This window comes from Zalophus californianus, chromosome X (genome assembly GCF_009762305.2).
Source record: "Zalophus californianus isolate mZalCal1 chromosome X, mZalCal1.pri.v2, whole genome shotgun sequence".
Taxonomy (NCBI): Eukaryota; Metazoa; Chordata; class Mammalia; order Carnivora; family Otariidae; genus Zalophus; species Zalophus californianus.
Window position 1 is genome coordinate 31,394,093 of NC_045612.1, and position 19,113 is coordinate 31,413,205.

At 45.2% G+C, this 19,113-nt stretch overlaps 1 protein-coding gene across 6 annotated transcripts in view; it reads right to left on the minus strand.

Annotated features, from left to right (window-relative positions):
- The window catches only part of DOCK11 (dedicator of cytokinesis 11), a 182,668-nt gene that overhangs the window by 85,915 nt on the left and 77,640 nt on the right, over positions 1–19,113 (minus strand). For all 6 annotated transcript variants that reach the window (XM_035725508.1, XM_035725510.1, XM_035725507.1 and 3 more), the window contains 9 exons: positions 16,463–16,585; positions 14,730–14,812; positions 11,701–11,823; positions 11,449–11,525; positions 8,346–8,530; positions 8,188–8,253; positions 6,190–6,282; positions 4,070–4,193; positions 337–458 (listed from right to left, as the gene is read on the minus strand). In XM_035725508.1, the coding sequence (XP_035581401.1) occupies positions 337–458; positions 4,070–4,193; positions 6,190–6,282; positions 8,188–8,253; positions 8,346–8,530; positions 11,449–11,525; positions 11,701–11,823; positions 14,730–14,812; positions 16,463–16,585 (996 nt within the window). The remainder of the gene's footprint in view (positions 1–336; positions 459–4,069; positions 4,194–6,189; positions 6,283–8,187; positions 8,254–8,345; positions 8,531–11,448; positions 11,526–11,700; positions 11,824–14,729; positions 14,813–16,462; positions 16,586–19,113) is intronic.

The following is a 19,113-nucleotide window of genomic DNA, read 5'->3' on the forward strand; positions in this document are numbered from 1 at the left end:
AAACTGTTATTAGAATCAACAGACACGAGGGGTGCCTGGCTGGCTCAGTCAGAAGAGCATGCGGACTCTTGGTCTCAGGGTCGTGAGTTCGAGCCTCGCATTGGGTGGAGGGATTACTTAAAAATAAAATCTTTAAAAAAAAAAAAAAGAATCAACAGACATGAGGTAACTTGGTCAAACTGCTCTCAAAAGTTTTCCAACGCTCACTTTCCATACTTAGCTTTCTTGTGGACCGGTCCTCAGACTGGACTTTGTGAAGCTATCCACTAGAAGAGCGAATTCTACTTTTTAAACATTTCATCGCGATCCCTTCAACAAATGCAGTGATTTTCCTACCCTTCTTGATTCTGCATCATTCAGATTCAAGTAGCCCGGAGGAAGATTGGCGGAAACCGGCAGCTGCTGCTCAAATGTAATGATTCTACCATCCTTCAGCAAAGGTACCCAGGCAAAGCCAACTGCCAAGACAATAATCAACCGTGAGAGATGAAACTGCAAATGCAATTAGCTACACAGATCTCGGAATGCTGGGGAACAGGGCGGGGTGGCGATGTTTCCAGGGGTCTGTAGGGGGGAGTCCACACAGTGGGCATCTGAATCCTGGGGAAGGAACAATGCATTTGGATGGCTTCCTAATCACGGCCTGGCCACTAATGAGTTCTCTACTCAACTTCCTGGACTATAAATTGGGAACGACACATAGTCTTTCTGCCTACTAGTTACTGAGAGACCAAAGAGAGATAATACAGGAGAATACTTTTAAAAAATTTTAAAGGGCATCAGTACCATTATCTTTACCCTTTGGGGGATGAATTGGGGTAGACTTATTTTTTAAAAGAGTCAGAGCTCCCTCATCCATCCTTAGTGAGAGCACAGAGTCTCGGGTCTGGGACAATCTCAGCCAGCAATCAGCATGTTGCAGATTTTCTTTCAGCACCCCGACGGTGAGGGACGATGAAAAATTAAGGCCACAAGTCAAGGTCACAGCCCATATTCATACAAGGCAGTGTTCAGCTGGGCAGGTTTTCCTGATTATAGAAGGACGAGGTGTAGTAGCAGAATGCAGACGGGCCATAGTGTTTACGACTCAAATCCACTGAGAGATTCCCCCCGCCCCCCCCCCCCGTCTCTCTATTTCCTAACAGTTCTGCTCAAAAGAGCCTCTTGGATTTCTATTAGAAAACTCATCATGTTCTAGCTAAAAAAGCCTGAGCCGTCGGTATTCCTCAGGTTAAGCAGTGTCATTATTTCCATTATAGAGCTTACTCTGGGCTTCGAGTGTTTATAACTCAGCTGTAAAAAAGCTTGCTTGGGACCAAGGTTTGGCACATGAGTGAGGGTGTTGGCTGGAGAGCCCTTTTTGAAAGCCACTGCCTTCTGATTCTTTAAAATTCTTTGCGTGAGTGTGTATGTTTATACTGTGAACACAGAAGTCAACACAAATCTGGTTAGAATGTTTTCATTCACGTGTTTAATTTGGCAAATGCTTTAATTCTTCAAAGAAGACAAATATGTTGCTTTCTCTAAGGAGACTAAATGGCTTTCTCAGACTCCGAAACACGCCTGAAGGGCATCTTTACTAGCACAACTTCAGAAATGGTTTACCCAGAGCTCTTCTCTTGTAAAGAGCAGAGGAAAGTAATGTGAGCACGGGAACCATTCGATAGGACTCTGTCAGAGTGGTTAATTGAAAAAGCAGACCCATGACCAAAGGTCTCCAGTCCAGAAAAATAGGAAAATCTATTTCTTGTTCTTGGTTGAAATTTTTCCCCACAGACATTTTTATTGAGATAGAATTCAGACACCATACAGTTCGTCTATTTAAAAGCACACCCTTCAACAGTTTTTAGCATATTCACAAAGCTGGGCATCCACTGCTACGATCTAATTCCAGAACTCTTCCATCACGCCACAAGAGAACCTCCACACCCCTTAGAAGTCACTCCCTGTTTCTCCTTTCCCCCAGTCCCTGGCAACCGCTAGTCTACTTTGTCTCTATGGAACCGCTCAGGCAACATTTTTGCACTATGAATTAATCAGAGCATGGCCAAGGGTGTCTCTCAGTCAAAACTCACACAGAGCACTTGGAAGCTGGGAAGGTACAGTGTCAAGCACACGCCATCTGGCTCAGGGACGTGAAGCCACTTAAGGATGGACAGTTCAAAGTGATGAGTGGCCCACGGCATAACCATCGTGTGCTCCACCGAGCCCTTTGCCCACTTCAGTCTAGGATTTAAATAAGGAAAGAGTAATGTGTCCTTTAGGACGTGCACGGTCTTGAGTTCCTATTGTTCTGCCAGATCTCTTCTCAACCCTCGCGGTCCCTTGCCCTAAACAAACTGCATTTCCTGTGGAGACAGAGAACAGGACCACACGGTCCACGAGGGCAGCTTTCTACTGCTTCAGTCTGGCTGCCTGGCGGTCTTCACTCAGATGTCTCACCGGCACCCCAAACTCAACATCAGTCCAAAACCTCTGATTCCCCGCCACCCTGTGATTTTGCTACTTGCAAGTTCCCTCTTTCCAGTGTTGAAGCTTCAGTGCTAACTCTGAATTCTCTCTCTAGTCGCCAACCATTTGTCAGACCCGATATATTCTTCTGCACTCCCTTTCTCTCCATCCCCCGGCTACTGCCGTAGGGTGGCCCCCTTTCCCCCTGGACCTCTGAAGTAACCCCTAACTGGTGTTTCTGCCTTCTTTCTCACTCCAACGCCCTCCGCCATCACATCGCTGCCCGCGGAAGAGCTCTCACCGGCATTTACAGCCCTTCAATAGCTCCATGCTGCTGACAGAATACAGTCAAATCCACAGCCTGGCATTCGAGGCTTTCCATGATCTGGTGCCTCCTTTTCAACCTGACGCCCTGTTGACTCCCCTCCCAACACCTGGTGCTCTGGTCCTACCGAACTTACGCGTGGTTCCCTGTCCATACCCCTCAACGCTCGGCCTCTGGACAAGCTCTTCCGTTATCCTGGAATCTACCTTCCTGCCATCACTGCATTGTCAAACTCTACCCCGCCTCACCCCAAACCCCATCTCCTCCTGGAAGCCTTCCCAGATTCCCAGCCACTTGTCCCTCCAACCAGTCGAAGTAATAACTCACTCTTCCCGGAGATTACACAGCACCATTTTCTCAGTAGCTAGTACTTTCTACCTTGTCTTATCATTGTCTTATAGATCTCATTTTCCCTGCCAGACCATAGGCTCACTGACGATGAGATCTCTGTTTGAGTCTCCACTGTGTTCTCCGTAGTACTTATCGTAATGTCTCGCACATAATAAATATGCAGACCTATTTGGTGAATGAATGAATGAATGAATGAATGAATGAATGAATGAATGAATTTCAGACTGATCCAGGCTAGCTTGGATCTGAATCCCAGGGCCTCCTGACATTTATCTAGTGGCGGTGACACACGCGATGTTTATAGGGCCTCTGTGTTCTCCTAAAGGATGCTTCCCACTGGTTTATCTAAAGCTTTGCTGGATGGGACCAGGACTGGCCCTTCACCACTAGCGATTATTCAAATTCATTAAGTCTGTTCTGTTCTCACTAGAACCAGGTGGGTCCCCAATCTCCCTCAGGCGCAAATATACCCCTGGGCTCTGGGCTTACTTCCCACTTCCTTAGCAAGACAAACTGGAAAGTTCTGGTTGCTGGGCCATTCTACTTAAAAGAAATGATGGTCGGGGCGCCTGGGTGGCTCAGTCATTAAGAGTCTGCCTTCGGCTCAGGTCTTGATCCCAGGGTCCTAGGATCGGGCCCCACATCAGGCTCCCTGCCCGGCGGGAAGCCTGCTTCTCCCTCTCCCACTCCCCCGCTTGTGTTCCCTCTTTCGCTGTGTTTCTCTCTGTCAAATAAATAAATAAAATCTTAAAAAAAAAAAAAGAAAAAGAAATGATGGTCAAATGAACCTATAATTCATCTTTCACCAGTGAACTTTTTTACTCGGAAATGTACTTTTTGGTGAGGGGAAGAAGTGGTTTGCAGCTTGAGGAAAAGAGGTTACATTCTAGACAATTCCACCTCAAATAGCTGTAGAAAGAGACTTTGAAAGAGTACACCTACCTGGAATTTCAACTGTGTCTTGCTTTTTGGTTGTTCCCTTTGTATTAATTTCACAACTCACGTGATAAAAAGTAAAAAGCAAATGATGTTTTTGATGCAGGTGAATGGGAAGCTCGATTTTAATCTGAAATGACAGCAATATCACACATCGCATTTTGTTTTGTTTTCATTGTCAAGCTGGACAGTCAGACCTTTAGTTCAATTTCATCATACTTTTCCAATGATGTATTTTTTTCTCAACGACAAGCCAAGTCCTACAGTAATAGGTATCATTTAAATGTACTCTAAGGGCTTTTCCAGTCAGTTTCAATTTGACAACAATAGTCTCCTGGGTAGTGAGGGCTGATTTATGACGTGCTGGAGTGTCCAGGGGATTCTCCTGGATGCAACTTTGCAGTAGGATTTTCTAAAACACTGGATCAAAACCACAGCCTCACAGTCCAGAGATACCACGTAACTCAATCTGAGTCAGTGAATGCAATCGATCTAAAATGTGTACTGAATTTGAAAGGCTTCTTTTTTCTACACTATTGCCTTCCTTTGCGTGGAAAAAAAAAAAATTAAGCCTTGCAAATAAACGTGCAAAAAGTCACTATGGTATTATGGTATCTACCAATTACAGTTCATATAAATATCTTTTGAAGAAAAACACAAGATTACTCTTGAATAAAGAAATAAAAATCGTCACCCTTGGCACATGAATTTAATCCTAGAAATTAACACTTTAATAAAAGCATCTCAAGTGATTTTCCAATCAGGACCCAACCAAATGTCTTCATTGCCTCCCGGAAGTATATAAGAGACATATCACAGATTTAATTGATTTGATGAGTGTGCATACACCTGCACAAAAATACATGCAATCTCTCTCAATCTCTCGCTCTGTCTTGGTCAATAGAGACCGAACGACTGAAAAGCCTGTTTCTTTCAGGCGCCCTAAAAAATAATGTGGATTACTTGCTACACGATCGAGTTTTCTGGAGTGACTGGTGTCGATGAGAGAGGGGGACATATTAAAACAGCTTGGTGCTGGACATCTGGCCTCATCATCATTCACACAAGGCAGGGTTTTGGTGTTAGAACTAATTTCTGTTGTAGGTATATTTCACCATGGAACACGCCTATTCATAGCAGCCAGACCATCTGGGTATCTAATGCTCTGCTGCACATAAATATGGGCACACTCTCTCCCTGGGGGGCAAAACCGCAAGGCACCGCTATGCTCCTCCCCATCCCCCCCAACACCAAGAGCATTGGATGGAGAAAGGGAGGCGGCCCAAAGCTGGGGTGCAAAGCCTCCTGACAACAGCAGGTGGACCTGGGGAAAAATCGTGACAGCAGGGGGGATGGTGTCAGACAAAGAACCCTGAGAAGCAGAAAGAGCAAAGCTTGCGGCCTGGGATGCATAGCCAGGTTCCTGGAGACACGGAGGAATCAAAAAACAGTCTGCAGATTTGGCTAAGCCAGGGACACGCCGACTGGAGGAGGCTGGGACAGAGACACCAAGAGAGACACTGGCAAGCACAGAGAGACGCAGAGAAGGGGAAGGAAAGAGAGGCAGAGGCAGAGCCGGAGAGGTAGACTGGGGTGGAGGGGAGCATGGAGCTTGAGAGACACTCCCCTTCGTCTACATTGCACTGACGCATTAGAGCACCCAGTGGGGTTCTGGTGGCCCCCACGTGTTGCTGTGTCTCTCAAAGCATTTCACTTACAGAGCGGCTGCGCCCCTGGCCCCATGCAAAACCGCAGGAAGAAAGATCTAGAAGGGCCTTCAGAAGATCTCTTCTGAATTTCTTCTTTGAAGGCTGAGGAAATGGAGACTCGGGAAAGGGGAAGTGGCCTGCTCAAGGTCACAGAGCCAGTTGTCAAGGCGAGGCTAGAATCCTAGCTCTCGTCTCATGTTTGTTCCCTCCATGGTTACCTCTCGCCGGAGCCCCCTCCCTTTGTGGGCACATTCCACCGTCATCAAAGGGCATCGAGCCCTTTGCCTTGGTGAGACGCTTTCTATTTTCACGGGACAAAATGTTCAGGGATTGCAAGGGCAGAGAAAATGATGGAGATGAAGAGAAAAAGAAGAGCCACCGCCGTGTTTTACGAACATCGGAAAAATGCGTTCTCACCTCATCATAGAACTCTGGATTTTGGTTGTGATGCGAGACAACAGCATAAGCATTTGTGGTAAAAACAGACCCGGCGGGTTTTCCGTAAATACACTGCAAAAGAAGGAAACGGAGTCACCCATCTCAGTGAAGGCCTTTAAATATAACGCAATGGAACCACACACGGTTGGAGGCATCTGTGAGCCCAAGGCCATGGCCAAGCGCACCAGGCTCTCACTGTGAGCTTGTAAATTCCGAATCATTTACAGTCACTCCAGCTACACCCCAGACATCTCGGAACTTGGCTGCATGGATGCTTCTGAATTTCCAGTCATCAAAAAAAAAAAAAATGCACTTCCCAATTAGTTGACAGCAAGAAGTCAAACATGGCTAATCATTTGGAAAGGGAACATTCTGAAACCAGATCTGGAAAGCTTACTTCTCTCGTGCTACTTGCCTTTCTTGAGAAGCTCCCCGCCAGGCAGTTAGCAACATTTGCTGGATGCTCCTTGGGCGGTGGGCAAGGTGAGGAGCTAAAACACGCGCACACCAGCAGACACATTCCCAGCCTAAAGGGATTAAAAACTGAACGTCCACTAAGCTACAGACAAGCTTACTGTTCGCTTACTTTATGAGCCCTGTTTTAAAATTCACTGGCTTTCTGTGAGACCCATAAAATAAATGCGAGGCTTTCTATGGTTCCATGAAAAGATCCGATTGCATTTCTGGTGTGAGTTTTGCACTTCCGCAGGCCCAATAAGCTCAAGGATAAATATGGAGTCAGCATGCCAAGGTACTAATTGCCTCACCCTGTTACTTCAGAGCCAGCCTCTAGGCCAGCTAAGAAATGAAATTCAGAACTCCATGTGAATGCATCGCCAATTCTCCTTAAATATGGACATTGCATGGGGGAAAAGGAAGAGTCTTTCTCATCTCCAGTGAGGGGGGAATCAGAGAAAATACACCTAATTTGAGCCAGCTAATTCTTAGGTTTCTCGGGGGTGGGGGGGGGAGAACACCAAAAAAACCCAAAAACAACGAAACACCTCTTTTCAAAGGTAGGGGTTATTAAACATCCAACGACTTAGTCAGGGGCTTCCAGGCTTTTTCCCCAGGAGGTTTGAATGGAGGACTGGCTGTCCATCTGTCTGATTTAGGCTCAAGCTAGAGAAGTAGGGGGCCAGATAAACAAACTGTGACAGCTAGATGCTCTCAGAACTTCTCTTTCGGGCCTCTGTTTAACGCTCTCAAGAGTGAAAAGATAAAGGCGCTGTGACGTGAGAGGTATTTAAGGATTGCTCTATCGGAGAATACTGAGATTCTGCTTTGCCTCCACCATGAATCCAAGTTTGGAGGCACCATTTGGCCACTGCCAGGGGAGAAGTCCTATCTCAGATCAAAGCAGTCATGCTGTGCTTCTGTTAGCTCAAAGCCTGTTCAGGTTTCAAGGAGAAAGGAGTTTATAGTCCCCTGATGATACCATTAGAAACTATCAGGTCAGGTCATAGGAGAAAATGACCTTGTGATGGCACATCAGAGCAACGCAAAATCAAAGAGGAGCAAAAGCAAAACGCTGGTATATGAAGCTGACCCATTTTTAAAGCTACACACCCTCCTACCTCATTTGGTTATTTCTTAAATACTTAATCCTCACAGTTAACGTGTAAGAGTAGAAAAGGCAGTATTACCTTCATCACTTGAGTACATTTTCTTTGTGGAGTTTAGAGAAATTAAACTTAGCCTGTGAAACTACCAAGTACCAAAATCTTTATTTCTCTTTAAGATTTTATTTATTTATTTATTTGAGAGAGCGAGCACGTGCGCACAATTGGGGGGGAGGGGGAGAGGGAGAAGCGGGTTCCTCGCTGAGCAGGGAGCCCGATGCGGGGCTCGATCCCAGGACTCTGGGATCATGACCTGAGCCAAAGGCAGACACCCAACCCACTGAGCCACCCAGGTGCCCCCCAAAATATTTATCTTTACATTAAAAGTGTATGCTTATCAAGATCATAAACAAACCTTTAGAGCGCTAGCATCGCTTTCATCTGAATCCCGGAATTCCACACAGACCGCAATGTTCCTTGCCTAAAAATGATTAATCACTCAAAATGAGTCCTAAAACCAGAAAACTATAAATAGCATTTTATACCCAAAAATGTATAGTTTACACCGCTTACCTTGGCGAATGTTTTCTGGCTATCGTATTTTAATTGCAAGGGATATACATACAGATGGTTTTTGTAAATAGTAAATGGATAACAGTATTTTGTCATTTCTGGAACAAACTCTTCGACCTCCACAGTAATATTTTGACAATTCTTTTCGAAAGGCTTCAGGGGCACATATGAAGAAGTAATACAATCTATACCAGAAGAAAGAAAACAGGCAAAGATAACAGAATCTAGCAATCACGAACACATTCCTGCCTTATAAAAATATACCCGGACCGCGTTCTCAAAGAGTGATTTAACAAACAATTCTTAGTGATTGACAAAAAAGTCATACAACCACTTTAAGCACCCAGAAGGACAAAATGGCGTAGCCTGGTACTGATTTTAGTAGAACCATCCAAACCAGACACGACTGCTAGTTTGTTCTCAATGTAGAGTGATTTGCCAAATATAACACATCATAATTTTGACAAATTTAAACTCTGCAAAGAAATACATGACATTTTTCCTCCTGTGGCTGCAATTTAGCTTTCACTGCAAATTTTTATTGGTATCAGGGAACTAACAGTAAATGTATGCCTCCAATTAGCTCATGGATAGTCACTCTGAAAAAAGTTAACTTGGTGCAGGTGCAATTTTCACCTAAGAAACACGGGAGGCCTTTGGAAATGACAGATCTTAGGATGTGTTACAAATAATAAATTCAGTATTCCTGAAGGTGAAAAACACAAACGTTCGGAGAAGTGTGGTGGCCAGGGTTACCGAAGCAGCCATGGGACTAGAGGTGATTCATACACCAAAGGAGCTCTAACATTGCTTGTCCTTGCTGCACTGTGGTACTGATGGAGCAGGAAGACCCAGGAAGAGTTACACCTGAGCACACAGTGTTTTCTCTTAGGTTCGGTTTTCTCCAATTATTTTTTTTTTAAGATTTTATTTATTTATTTGACAGAGAGAGACACAGCGAGAGAGGGACCACAAGCAGGGGGAGTGGGAGAGGGAGAAGCAGGCTTCCTCCTGAGCAGGGAGCCCAATGCGGGGCTCGATCCCAGGACCCTGGGATCATGACCTGAGCCGAAGGCAGACGCTTAACGACTGAGCCACCCAGGTGCCCTGGTTTTCTCCAATTATTATAGTGATACTTACAATAGAATATCTGGAGATGGAGAGTAAAGGCACACAGAAACAAGTGATCGCTCCACTATCCAGAGATAACTACTGTTAGTATTTTGGCATTTTTCTTCTTAATCTCCTTTTGATGACTGTTTTATATAATACTCAAATCCTGCTCTATATATATACAGAACTTGATCCTGGGTTGGGATTTTTTTTTTTTTTTTTGGCATTTGATCTAATGTTTTATTCTGTGAACTCTTTATAAACATCATTTTTCACGGCTGCATAAAGTTTCCTGGTGTACCATCATGCCTTAACCACACCGATGGCATTAGATTCTTAGGTTGTTTCCAATCTCCCTCCAAAATAAACAACACAGAAAAGAGCACCTTTATGCACAAACTCCTGTCTACATTCCAAATTATTTCTTTAGGAAAAAATAATCGATGTACTCTTGGGTGTTTTGGAGTGTAAGTTGGATGCCACTCCCCTGCTTATGGTCCTTTAGTGACCTCTTATTGCACATGGAATAAAATCCAACCCTTTAAAGAGTTACCATGGTCTGTACAATTTCCTGCAGACCCTCTCCTGCTTCATTCCCATCTTCATTATTCCCATCACACACCACACTGCCTTCCTTTCTGCTCCTATGAACCAAGCTTGCTCCCGCCTCATGGTCGTTCCGTATGCAACGCCCTCAGTCTGGAATGTACCGTCTCCAACCACCATGTGCTGGCTCCTTCTCGCTCTTCAGTTCCTGAGCTGGAGCAAGGCCTCCCTTGGTCACCCTTTTTAAAGCAGCCCACCCCAATCGCCAACTCGAATCGCTCATTTGTCTTCTCATTTACTGTGTGTCACTCCTTCTAGACTTGAATCTCCATAATTGCAAAGTTTATTCAGTGAGTGAACAGATAGAGAGAAGCTCAGAATCAAAATGCCTTAGTTATGAACATCTATGAACATCAATTACCACATCGTGTTCCTACTCCTAGCCAGCAGTAGACGGTTTCGCTTTAAACATGTTTGTAAATGCGACAGAGAAGCAAAAGCATCTTGCTACTTTAATTTGCATTAGTGGGATTATTATGAAGATTCGAACATTTTTCAAGTCTTTTATTAGCCACTCCATTTTATTTCCTGCAAAGTGTCTTTTCTGTCTTCTGTCCATTCTTCTTCTGAGATTTTGAGATTCTTGTCTTTAGAGAGGAAAAGAAACTCTCCTTTTTGGATCCCCTGATGGGATTTCTCCAAGGCAAAAAGCCGCAGAAACTGACTAGGGAACACCCAAAACAGGATATTATATGTGAAACAGCATCTGATAAAATCAACTTAATACCCTTCCTGATTTGTAACTATTCACCACGTGTACTGGATTGAATAGTGTCCCCCCCAAATTCACAGCCACCAGAACCTCAGAATGTGACTGTATTTGGAAATAGGGTCTTTGCAGGGGCATCTGGCTGGCTCAGTTGGAAACAGGGTCTTTGCAGATATAAATGGTTAAGATGAGGTCATACTCATTTAGGGTGGGCCCTAAATCCAATGACTGGGGAGTCTTCCTTAGAGCACTGAAAGGGAACACAGCCCTGCTGATGCCTTGACCTTGACTTCTAGCTTCCAGAGCCGTGAGAGAATGAATCTATCATCCTAAGCCACCCAGTTGGTAGGAGTTTCTTACACAGCCCTAGGAACTTAATACACCATGTAAACCTCAAGAAATGTATTGAAAAGGGCGCCTGGGTGGCTCAGTCGGTTAAGCGACTGCCTTGGGCTCAGGTCATGATCCTGGGGTCCCTGGATCAAGTCCCGCATCGGGCTCCCTGCTCGGCAGGGAGTCTGCTTCTCCCTCTGACCCTCCCCCCTCTCATGTGCTCTCTCTCTCATTCTCTCTCTCTCAAATAAATAAAATCTTAAAAAAAAATGTATCGAAAGATGAAAATTTGAGATTCAAACATAGCCCTTTAAGGTTTATTTGTAACAAGTGAATTCTTACTTGATAAATCCACAGGAACACATTCTACTGTGATGTTGAGCTGCCCAGGAATAATCTGCAATTTGGTCTTCTCTGGCCTAGGTGTAAAATAAGAAATATTTTATACTTAAAATTTATGATTACTGAATGCACTGGCTTCCAAATCCAAAAATGCTCCAAAGCATTCAGTTTCTCCCATGTATGACTCACATTCATCATTTCAAGAAATGATAATTCATCTATTTGATTGATTTACTACAGTAACACACTTACTTCTTGTATTCTGAGAGCAACTTGAGAATGTCTTCATTTGAAAGCTTGCTACTGTCTTGTTTATACAAAGGAGAAAATCTCCCATCCAGATCCAGAGAACCTTGAGTATCTTTGAAAATGGGTCTAAAACGGCAACAGAATTTTTTTTAATTCTGAAGTATTGACAAATTATGACAAACTTAGTATTGGTGTGTGTATAATGTGGTACAACCAGTTTGGAAAACTCGTTTGGTAATTTCTCATGAAATTCAGCACACACTCACCCTCTGATCCTGCGTTTAATGCCACATGGCATTAAATGTTCATAGCTGACTTATTTGTTATATCCCCAAAAGGAAACAGCCCACATATTCATCAACAAGTGAATGGATACACAGTCATGTATTCATACAATGGAATACTACTCAGAGTGAAGGGCTGATACATACAACAATATGGATGAATCTCGAAACCAGACTGAGCACAAGAAACCAAATGCAAGAGTACATACTAGAATAGAAAAAAGTCATCTGTAGTGATAACCATCAGATTGGTGGCTGACTGATGGGCGTGGGATGGCTGACTGGACAGGGGCATGAGGAAACTTTCTGAAGTGACAGAAACGGTCCAGATCTTGGTTGGCGTGGTAGTCACATGACTGGAAACATTTGTGAAAATTCACCAAGCCGGATATATAAAACGCACGCATTTGAATCAAAGGTAAAGTATTATCTCAAAGTTGATGACCATTAAGTTAGATCTTTAGGGTCGATTTATACGAAATTTACAAGAGATATGTAGAGTTTCCAAATATGAATGTGGATGATTCCCTACCTCCCCCCATTCCCCTTCTTCCATTTTTAAGCAGCTACTTACTGTGAAAATGGGAAGTAATGTCCAAGCTCCCAACACTGGAAGCAGCTCTAGCCAAAAACATAATTCCCCCCGGCAGAGCCTCTGAAGACGTGGTTCTAGGCATGAACCACTGTTCCTACTTCTAAGCATACCTCCTTTATTTTCAGTAAACAGGGGTTTAGCATACATCTTTAAAATATCCCAGGCAAGCCTTTAGAGTGAGTTCTTGCTGCTTCTGACAGCCAAAACAATGGAAGAAGGAAAAAGGAGCCCAATTCCTCATCAGCACGGGGGATCAGAGCTTCCACCTTTGAAGGATTTTAAGTCAATTTTTCTGCTGACCAAACAGCATCAAACAGCTCCTCCGACAGCCTGGGCAGTGGGCCGCGTGCCACAGTGGTCTAGTGTGGGCGGAGGTCACGTGCTGTGGGTTCAGATCCCCGCTCCACCATATGTTATGTGAAGTTGGGCAAAGATTTTTTTTTTAAAGATTTTATTTATTTATTTGACAGAGAGAGAAAGCACAAGCAGGGGGAGTGGGAGAGGGAGAAGCGGGCTCCCCGCTGAGCAGGGAGCCCGATGCAGGGCTCAATCCCAGGACCCTGGGATCGTGACCTGAGCCGAAGGCAGACGCTTAATGACTGAGCCACCCAGGCGCCCCAAGGATTTTTTTTTTTTTTTTTTTTTACTAGTTCCATGCCTGAATTTCCTCATCTCCAAGGTAGGAATAACAGTACTCACCTCTCAAGAAGGTACACGTTAAAGCACTTAGACCACCGCCTTGTGGGTTAGCAGATAACTCTAAATTATCCCAACAGCAGGAACTGACTGAGATCTCAGGCCGGAGCACCACTAAGGATGTGTCTATTCACGAACCATACTTCACCTCCTCTAATGCCTAAATAGACAAACCTCCGCGACTCGCTGCCATTCACCTAACCCTGTTTTTTTTTTTTTTTTTTAACCAGCCCGCAAAACAAGGACAAGTGTGCCTTTTCATCTACCAACACACAATACATTTTGAAAGCTTCCCCCAAATGAAATGATTATAAATAGTGACAGAAGAGTTAATTAACTTAGAATCTCCTATCCTTATGCTACTCCCCAACACCCACTGAACATAATTGAATTATTCAGAACATGGTGCCCTTTCCCGAGGAGTTCCAATGAGCTGTACAGGCTGTAGCACAAACAAGCCAGTGAACCTGGACTTCAAAGGCAGGGGATAAGCAAGAAAGACATTTTAAGTGATCACTGTATGTAGACATGCAAGAATTGGGGAAAAACAAAAAAAGAAAAGAAAAGAACGTAACGTACCAGAAGAGATGAGCTAGAGATAACATCCTGCCGTATACACTACTCGTGACGGGTTTCCCGCATTTGTCATCAGAAAGCAAGTCTATTAATTAATTACCCGCTTGCACTTAACAATTGCATTCTTCTGCCTTCTCATTTTTAGTACGTTTTCTAGAAATATTCTAGGATAGCTTTTCAAAGCATAAACCTAGCCAACTCTGAAATAGTGGGCACACTGTACATAATTCACTACAATTTTGGGTTTTCTGGGGGCAAAAAAAAAAATTCCATTACTTTAGCAAATAAGCTCTGCTTTAAAGTGCAATAAAATGAACTGGTGTCAGTCAGATCAGGAACCAAGGCCAAAGCAAATTTCCCTGAAGCACCACAGATGAAGAAATGAAAGGTTCCTTGAGGCACGGCAAATTTCAAGAGAACGGATTCTCCATGGAAACCCAAACCCCAAGGTGCCGGTATTAGGAGGGGTGTGTGGGAGGTGATTAGGTCGGGGGGGGGTGGAGCCCTCGTGAATGGGATTAGTGCCCTTAGAAGAGGCCAGAGAGGGGGCTCACTTCCTTTCCACTATGTGAAGATAAAGGAGAAGCCAGCTAGCTGTCTGCAGCCTGAAAGAGGCTCCTCAACAGAACCTGGCCATGCGGGCACCCTAGATCGCAAGACTCCCAGCCCCCAGCACTGTGAGAGAGAAGTGTTTGCTGTTGGAGCTACCTGGTCCATAGCACTTTGTTATAGCAGCCCGAGCGGACTCAGCCACATCTCAAGTGTCCCAGGATAGACCTGGCGTGTCAGAGCCCACCTGCTAAATGCTGCCGACAAGGACAACAGCTGTGAACTTTACAGATGAGAGTGAACAGAAAGGTCAGGATTATATTTGTACAAACCTGGCAGCCCAAGCAAAGGGCATTCTGTATTGTCCAAGGCGGCTACACACTTGCTTTGCTGTCCTGTGCACCTTCTGGGCCGTCTGGGGGCAGAAATAAGGAGACACGCTCGTATGTGTTCAAATGACCAGAGACTCACCATACACAATCACTTCCCCCACTTACCAACGTAAAACATCAAAGTCCGGCAAAAGAGATAAAGAAAGAGCTCCCAATAAAAACACGACACTCGTCAGCTACCCACTTTCCAAGACTAGAGTTTTCTTTTTTCTTTAATTTCTTTTTCTTTTTTCTTTTTTGACAGAGAGAGAGCACAAGCAGGGGAACAGCAGAGGGAGAGGGTGAAGGTGAAGCAGGCCCCTCCGCCCCCCCCCCCCCCCCGCCGCTGAGCAGGGAGCCCAGGACCCTGGGATCATGACATGAGCTGAAGGCACACATCTAACCGACTGAGCCACTAAGACGCCCCAAGAGTCTTTTTAAGCGTTTTGTGTTTTCTCATTAACAGAGCCTTCATCAAGATATCGGAAGATGGACGAAAAGAGGTGTAGGGCACGTTTTGTACCAAAGACGTCTACTGGGAAAATTTTGAGCAGTTTTAATGTGTATTTCCTTTCACACATGAGCAGGCAGACACTCATTATTCTTGGGAGAAGTTTGTTCTGAATACAGTTGACCTTTTTACTCCCAAGATAAAAGCCAAGTGACCAAGAGTCAATGCAATTAGTTTAGTTGGGCAAGGAACTGCTGTTTGCACAGGCGCTAGGAGCTGACGGAAGATTAACAGCCCAGAGAGGCTAAACCGGCTGTGAAATGCTGGCTGGATGCTTGTCCCTGGGGATGCAGAATGCTAGAGGCTCTTATCTACATCACTGAGACTTTTCTCTCCCACGCAAATTAGTCACATGTCTCCTCTGCCTCTTCCGCTCAATAAACACTATTTGGACACACAACTAAATGCCACCTACGACAGATTGACTCTTCGTAAATACTCAGTAGCCGGACTGCTGCTCATGAACTGTGCCACGCACACTTTCGCTCTCAGGGCCTCCGTTTTCTCATTTATAAAACGAGAGGAAAGGACCAGGTCACTAATTTGCAGAAGTCTGGATTTCACGATCCAGAAATTTAGACGGTTATAGGGGTCACGGACTTTTCATGGTGCCAGCCAAAGACGTCCTCCAGTCAAAACAGGTGCTACCATTTCATCTGCCGACATTTTGTGAAAGACATACAGGCATAATGTTCAAAAGGTAGGAAGAACAAAAATCCCAGCATAGAGGCCAGCCCCTCAAATGGAATACATTTAGCTGCGTGAATCACTCATTCTCTTGTCTTTCTTTTGCTCATCCCAGACAGGAGGAAATATGAGTGTAGATTGGCATTTGGGAACCGCGGGGCTGAACCTCCCCAGCTCTGACATTCTAGGGCTGGATGTAAGAGCTGGTAATAAAGAGTAGCTATTGCCAAGGATACGGTGTCAATGAACAGATGTCGCCTAACAGCCTTTAGCTCTTATTTTGATAAGCAAGCAGAAATCAGACTGTCGTGTAAACAGAACATAAATGAAAAGGGGGGAAAAGTCATGTTCAAACTGAAACATGCATACTCACCTAGCACCCCATATTTAGAGAATAAGGCTCTTTGGAGGGGTCATTAACAGTACAATTTAAAATACCAGTAAAAGGCGAATTTTACATTAAGCCGAAATATTCACAAATGAGCTCTATCGATACCTTTGCTGGGTCTGAATTTTTGATGTAGGGTTCCGCACAGTGCGCAATGTTTCCCTGGAGCACCTTTTCAATTCTTGCAACCAGAAAAATTTCAGGATGTGGATTCGTCGCTGAGAAAATTCCCTGGGGGGGGGGGAAATGACTTCCATTAGACATTTTTATGTGACTTCGTACATAACAGTTGTGTAGCTGATGATTCCCTAGTAGGGTGTTTAGCGTCGAATGCTGACATCTAACACAGGGTCATGTCTAGGACCCTGAACATAGGTTTCTATGTTTCCTTTCATACGGTTCCTAAAGCTCCCGATGCTTCTTTCAAAACAGATTTTCTATTTTGTCACCAACCTCACATCTCTTCGTCCCTGAGTAAAAACTGTCGCCATTACTGCTTGGCCTCTTGTGTTTGGTTGCATCCGCAAGGTGCCTTTTTAGGCCTAATTAATACAATGCGTATTGTTCGGCTTCATGGGCATGTGCTAAAATAGTGTGCGTTTCTCAAGTGGAACCAGATGTGCATTTTCAAATGTAGCTGCATGTAACTCCAGAACAATTCGCTCGCAATTAATACTAATTGCAGCTAAGAGAAAGAAAACACTTCACTACAGTTCAAGAGCACCCGGGCTTCCAAGGTGGGGACAGAGGATCCAAAATTTGATTTTTTCCTGCACGTGCTCTGGTTAAGGCTTACGAATGCAGATGCAACCGAAGTTGCATACGTTTTCCTTGAGTGCATGTGAAACCGCCGTGTCATCCACTGTCTAGCTCCTCCCAAACAGACTATCTTCCAAAGAGCCGGTTAGCTGGTTCAGTCTGTTGTTTAAAGGAACACCACACCAATGAATTCGAATGGAAAAACCCATCATTGGGATTCTACCAAGTTTTATTTTTCTACTTGGTGTATTACCAACTGTGTTAAGATTGTGCATTCCAGTTTTCAAAACATTTCAGACACATTATCTCATCTGCTCCAGAGCGAATACTCCACGGCGTACAGGAAAGACAAGAAAACTCTGTGTGGGAGCCCAAGTAATTCCCCACCAAGAATCCAATGGCTTGTAAGGATCCCTTGGAATGGCTGATTCACCTTTGAATTCCCAAGCAGCAAGCAGGGAAGGAAGTGGTTAAAAACTGCTCGGGGAGTTAAAATGTCCTGGGTTGAAATTCTGGCTCCACCATTTATGGGTTGAGGCAAGTCCCATCCTGTGTCTACACCTCAGGTTTCTCATCTAAGAAATGGGGATGATCATAGTAATAGCTATTCCAAAGAATTCCCGTATGGATTCCATGTACTGCACGCTAGGAACACCCAGTCATTACTTGAGCGTCCCAAAACACTTGCGAGGCCCCAGAACCTGATTTCTGGTACTCCCAGGATCATGCTGCTCAGGTGGGGAGATGCGCCTGGCAGCCAGCCCCTGCTGACCATGCAGAAGGTATGCTAAGCAGTGCACTTGAAGGATGCTCTCACACCTCCTGATTGTCACCTAACTGTCCTAGATGGGTTTTGTGCATTATCTTCCTTGGTCTTCAGGAAAAAAAAACCCTCGAACGCAGGCACTACGATATACCCATTTTACAGAGGAAGAAACCGAGGGCTTACAGAAGGTTATGCGGTGAACGGATAAGGGAGCTTGCAGCCAGGGCTCCCAGACTACACATACAGCCTATGCCATGCTGCCTCTTGGCCCTGAGGCCCACGCATCGAACATCTCACACGAAGAGGCCGGATGAGAACAGCAATACTGATTTTTGCTACCGCTAACGTTCATGGAGCGCCTACTGTTCTTTCCCAGCACTTGGAGCATTTCCCCACACTGATGCCAGCAAGGAGTATTATAATTTTGAGAACTCTGACGATGGCTAAGAGCAAGTGCTTTCGCTTGAGTATCTGTGATCACCATTACTGCCGCTCGACTGTTGGCGGCATCATGCTGAGCAAACATGGCGGCCTAGTGCTGTAGCGAGTGCTTTCTGGGGACAGCGCACCTTGTCAGAGCCTTACGGCCGCCCCGGCATGCAGGTACTATCATTTCCTCCCGTTTACATACGAGGATGCTGAGGCATAGAAGCGTTCATTTTTTGAAACAACCAGGGATTCCAGTGTAAGGGGGACACTGTCAGGCAAGGGGGACGCTGTCGGGGTTGTTCTGCCTTTTGTCCCAATCAGCTTCTAGCACTCTCCCTGTCCCCAGAACACAGAAGGGTAGCCAGAGAGCGCCCGGGAATCCCCATGTGGACCGGGAGTCTGGCCCTTGTAGACAAGGCCTCTGGCCCAGCCATCCTTTTCCACCTAGGAGGCATGGATGTGGCTGCCCCCAACCTCAGGGTAACTCTTACCCACTTGACTGCCCCCCTCCCTCTAAAGAAGGGGTTGAGGCCCCCTCATCCCAGTCCCCAGCACTTACAGAGCCCACAGCATGGCAGGGCTTTGGGGGGAGACCCTGTACCCTTTCACCAGGCCAACAACTGTTGTCCCCCAGGGGGAGCCCCCGGAGCCACAAGGAGGCAGACCTCCAAGAGTCAGTATCTCCCCCACAAGCCCAACCCAAAGTCAATCAGGTCTGACCTTGGGAGACATGGGGGCCAAGCTCTGTCAGGGCATCCGGGAAGAAAGTGCCAGGCAGCTGAGAATAAAGTGACTGGTCATGGTC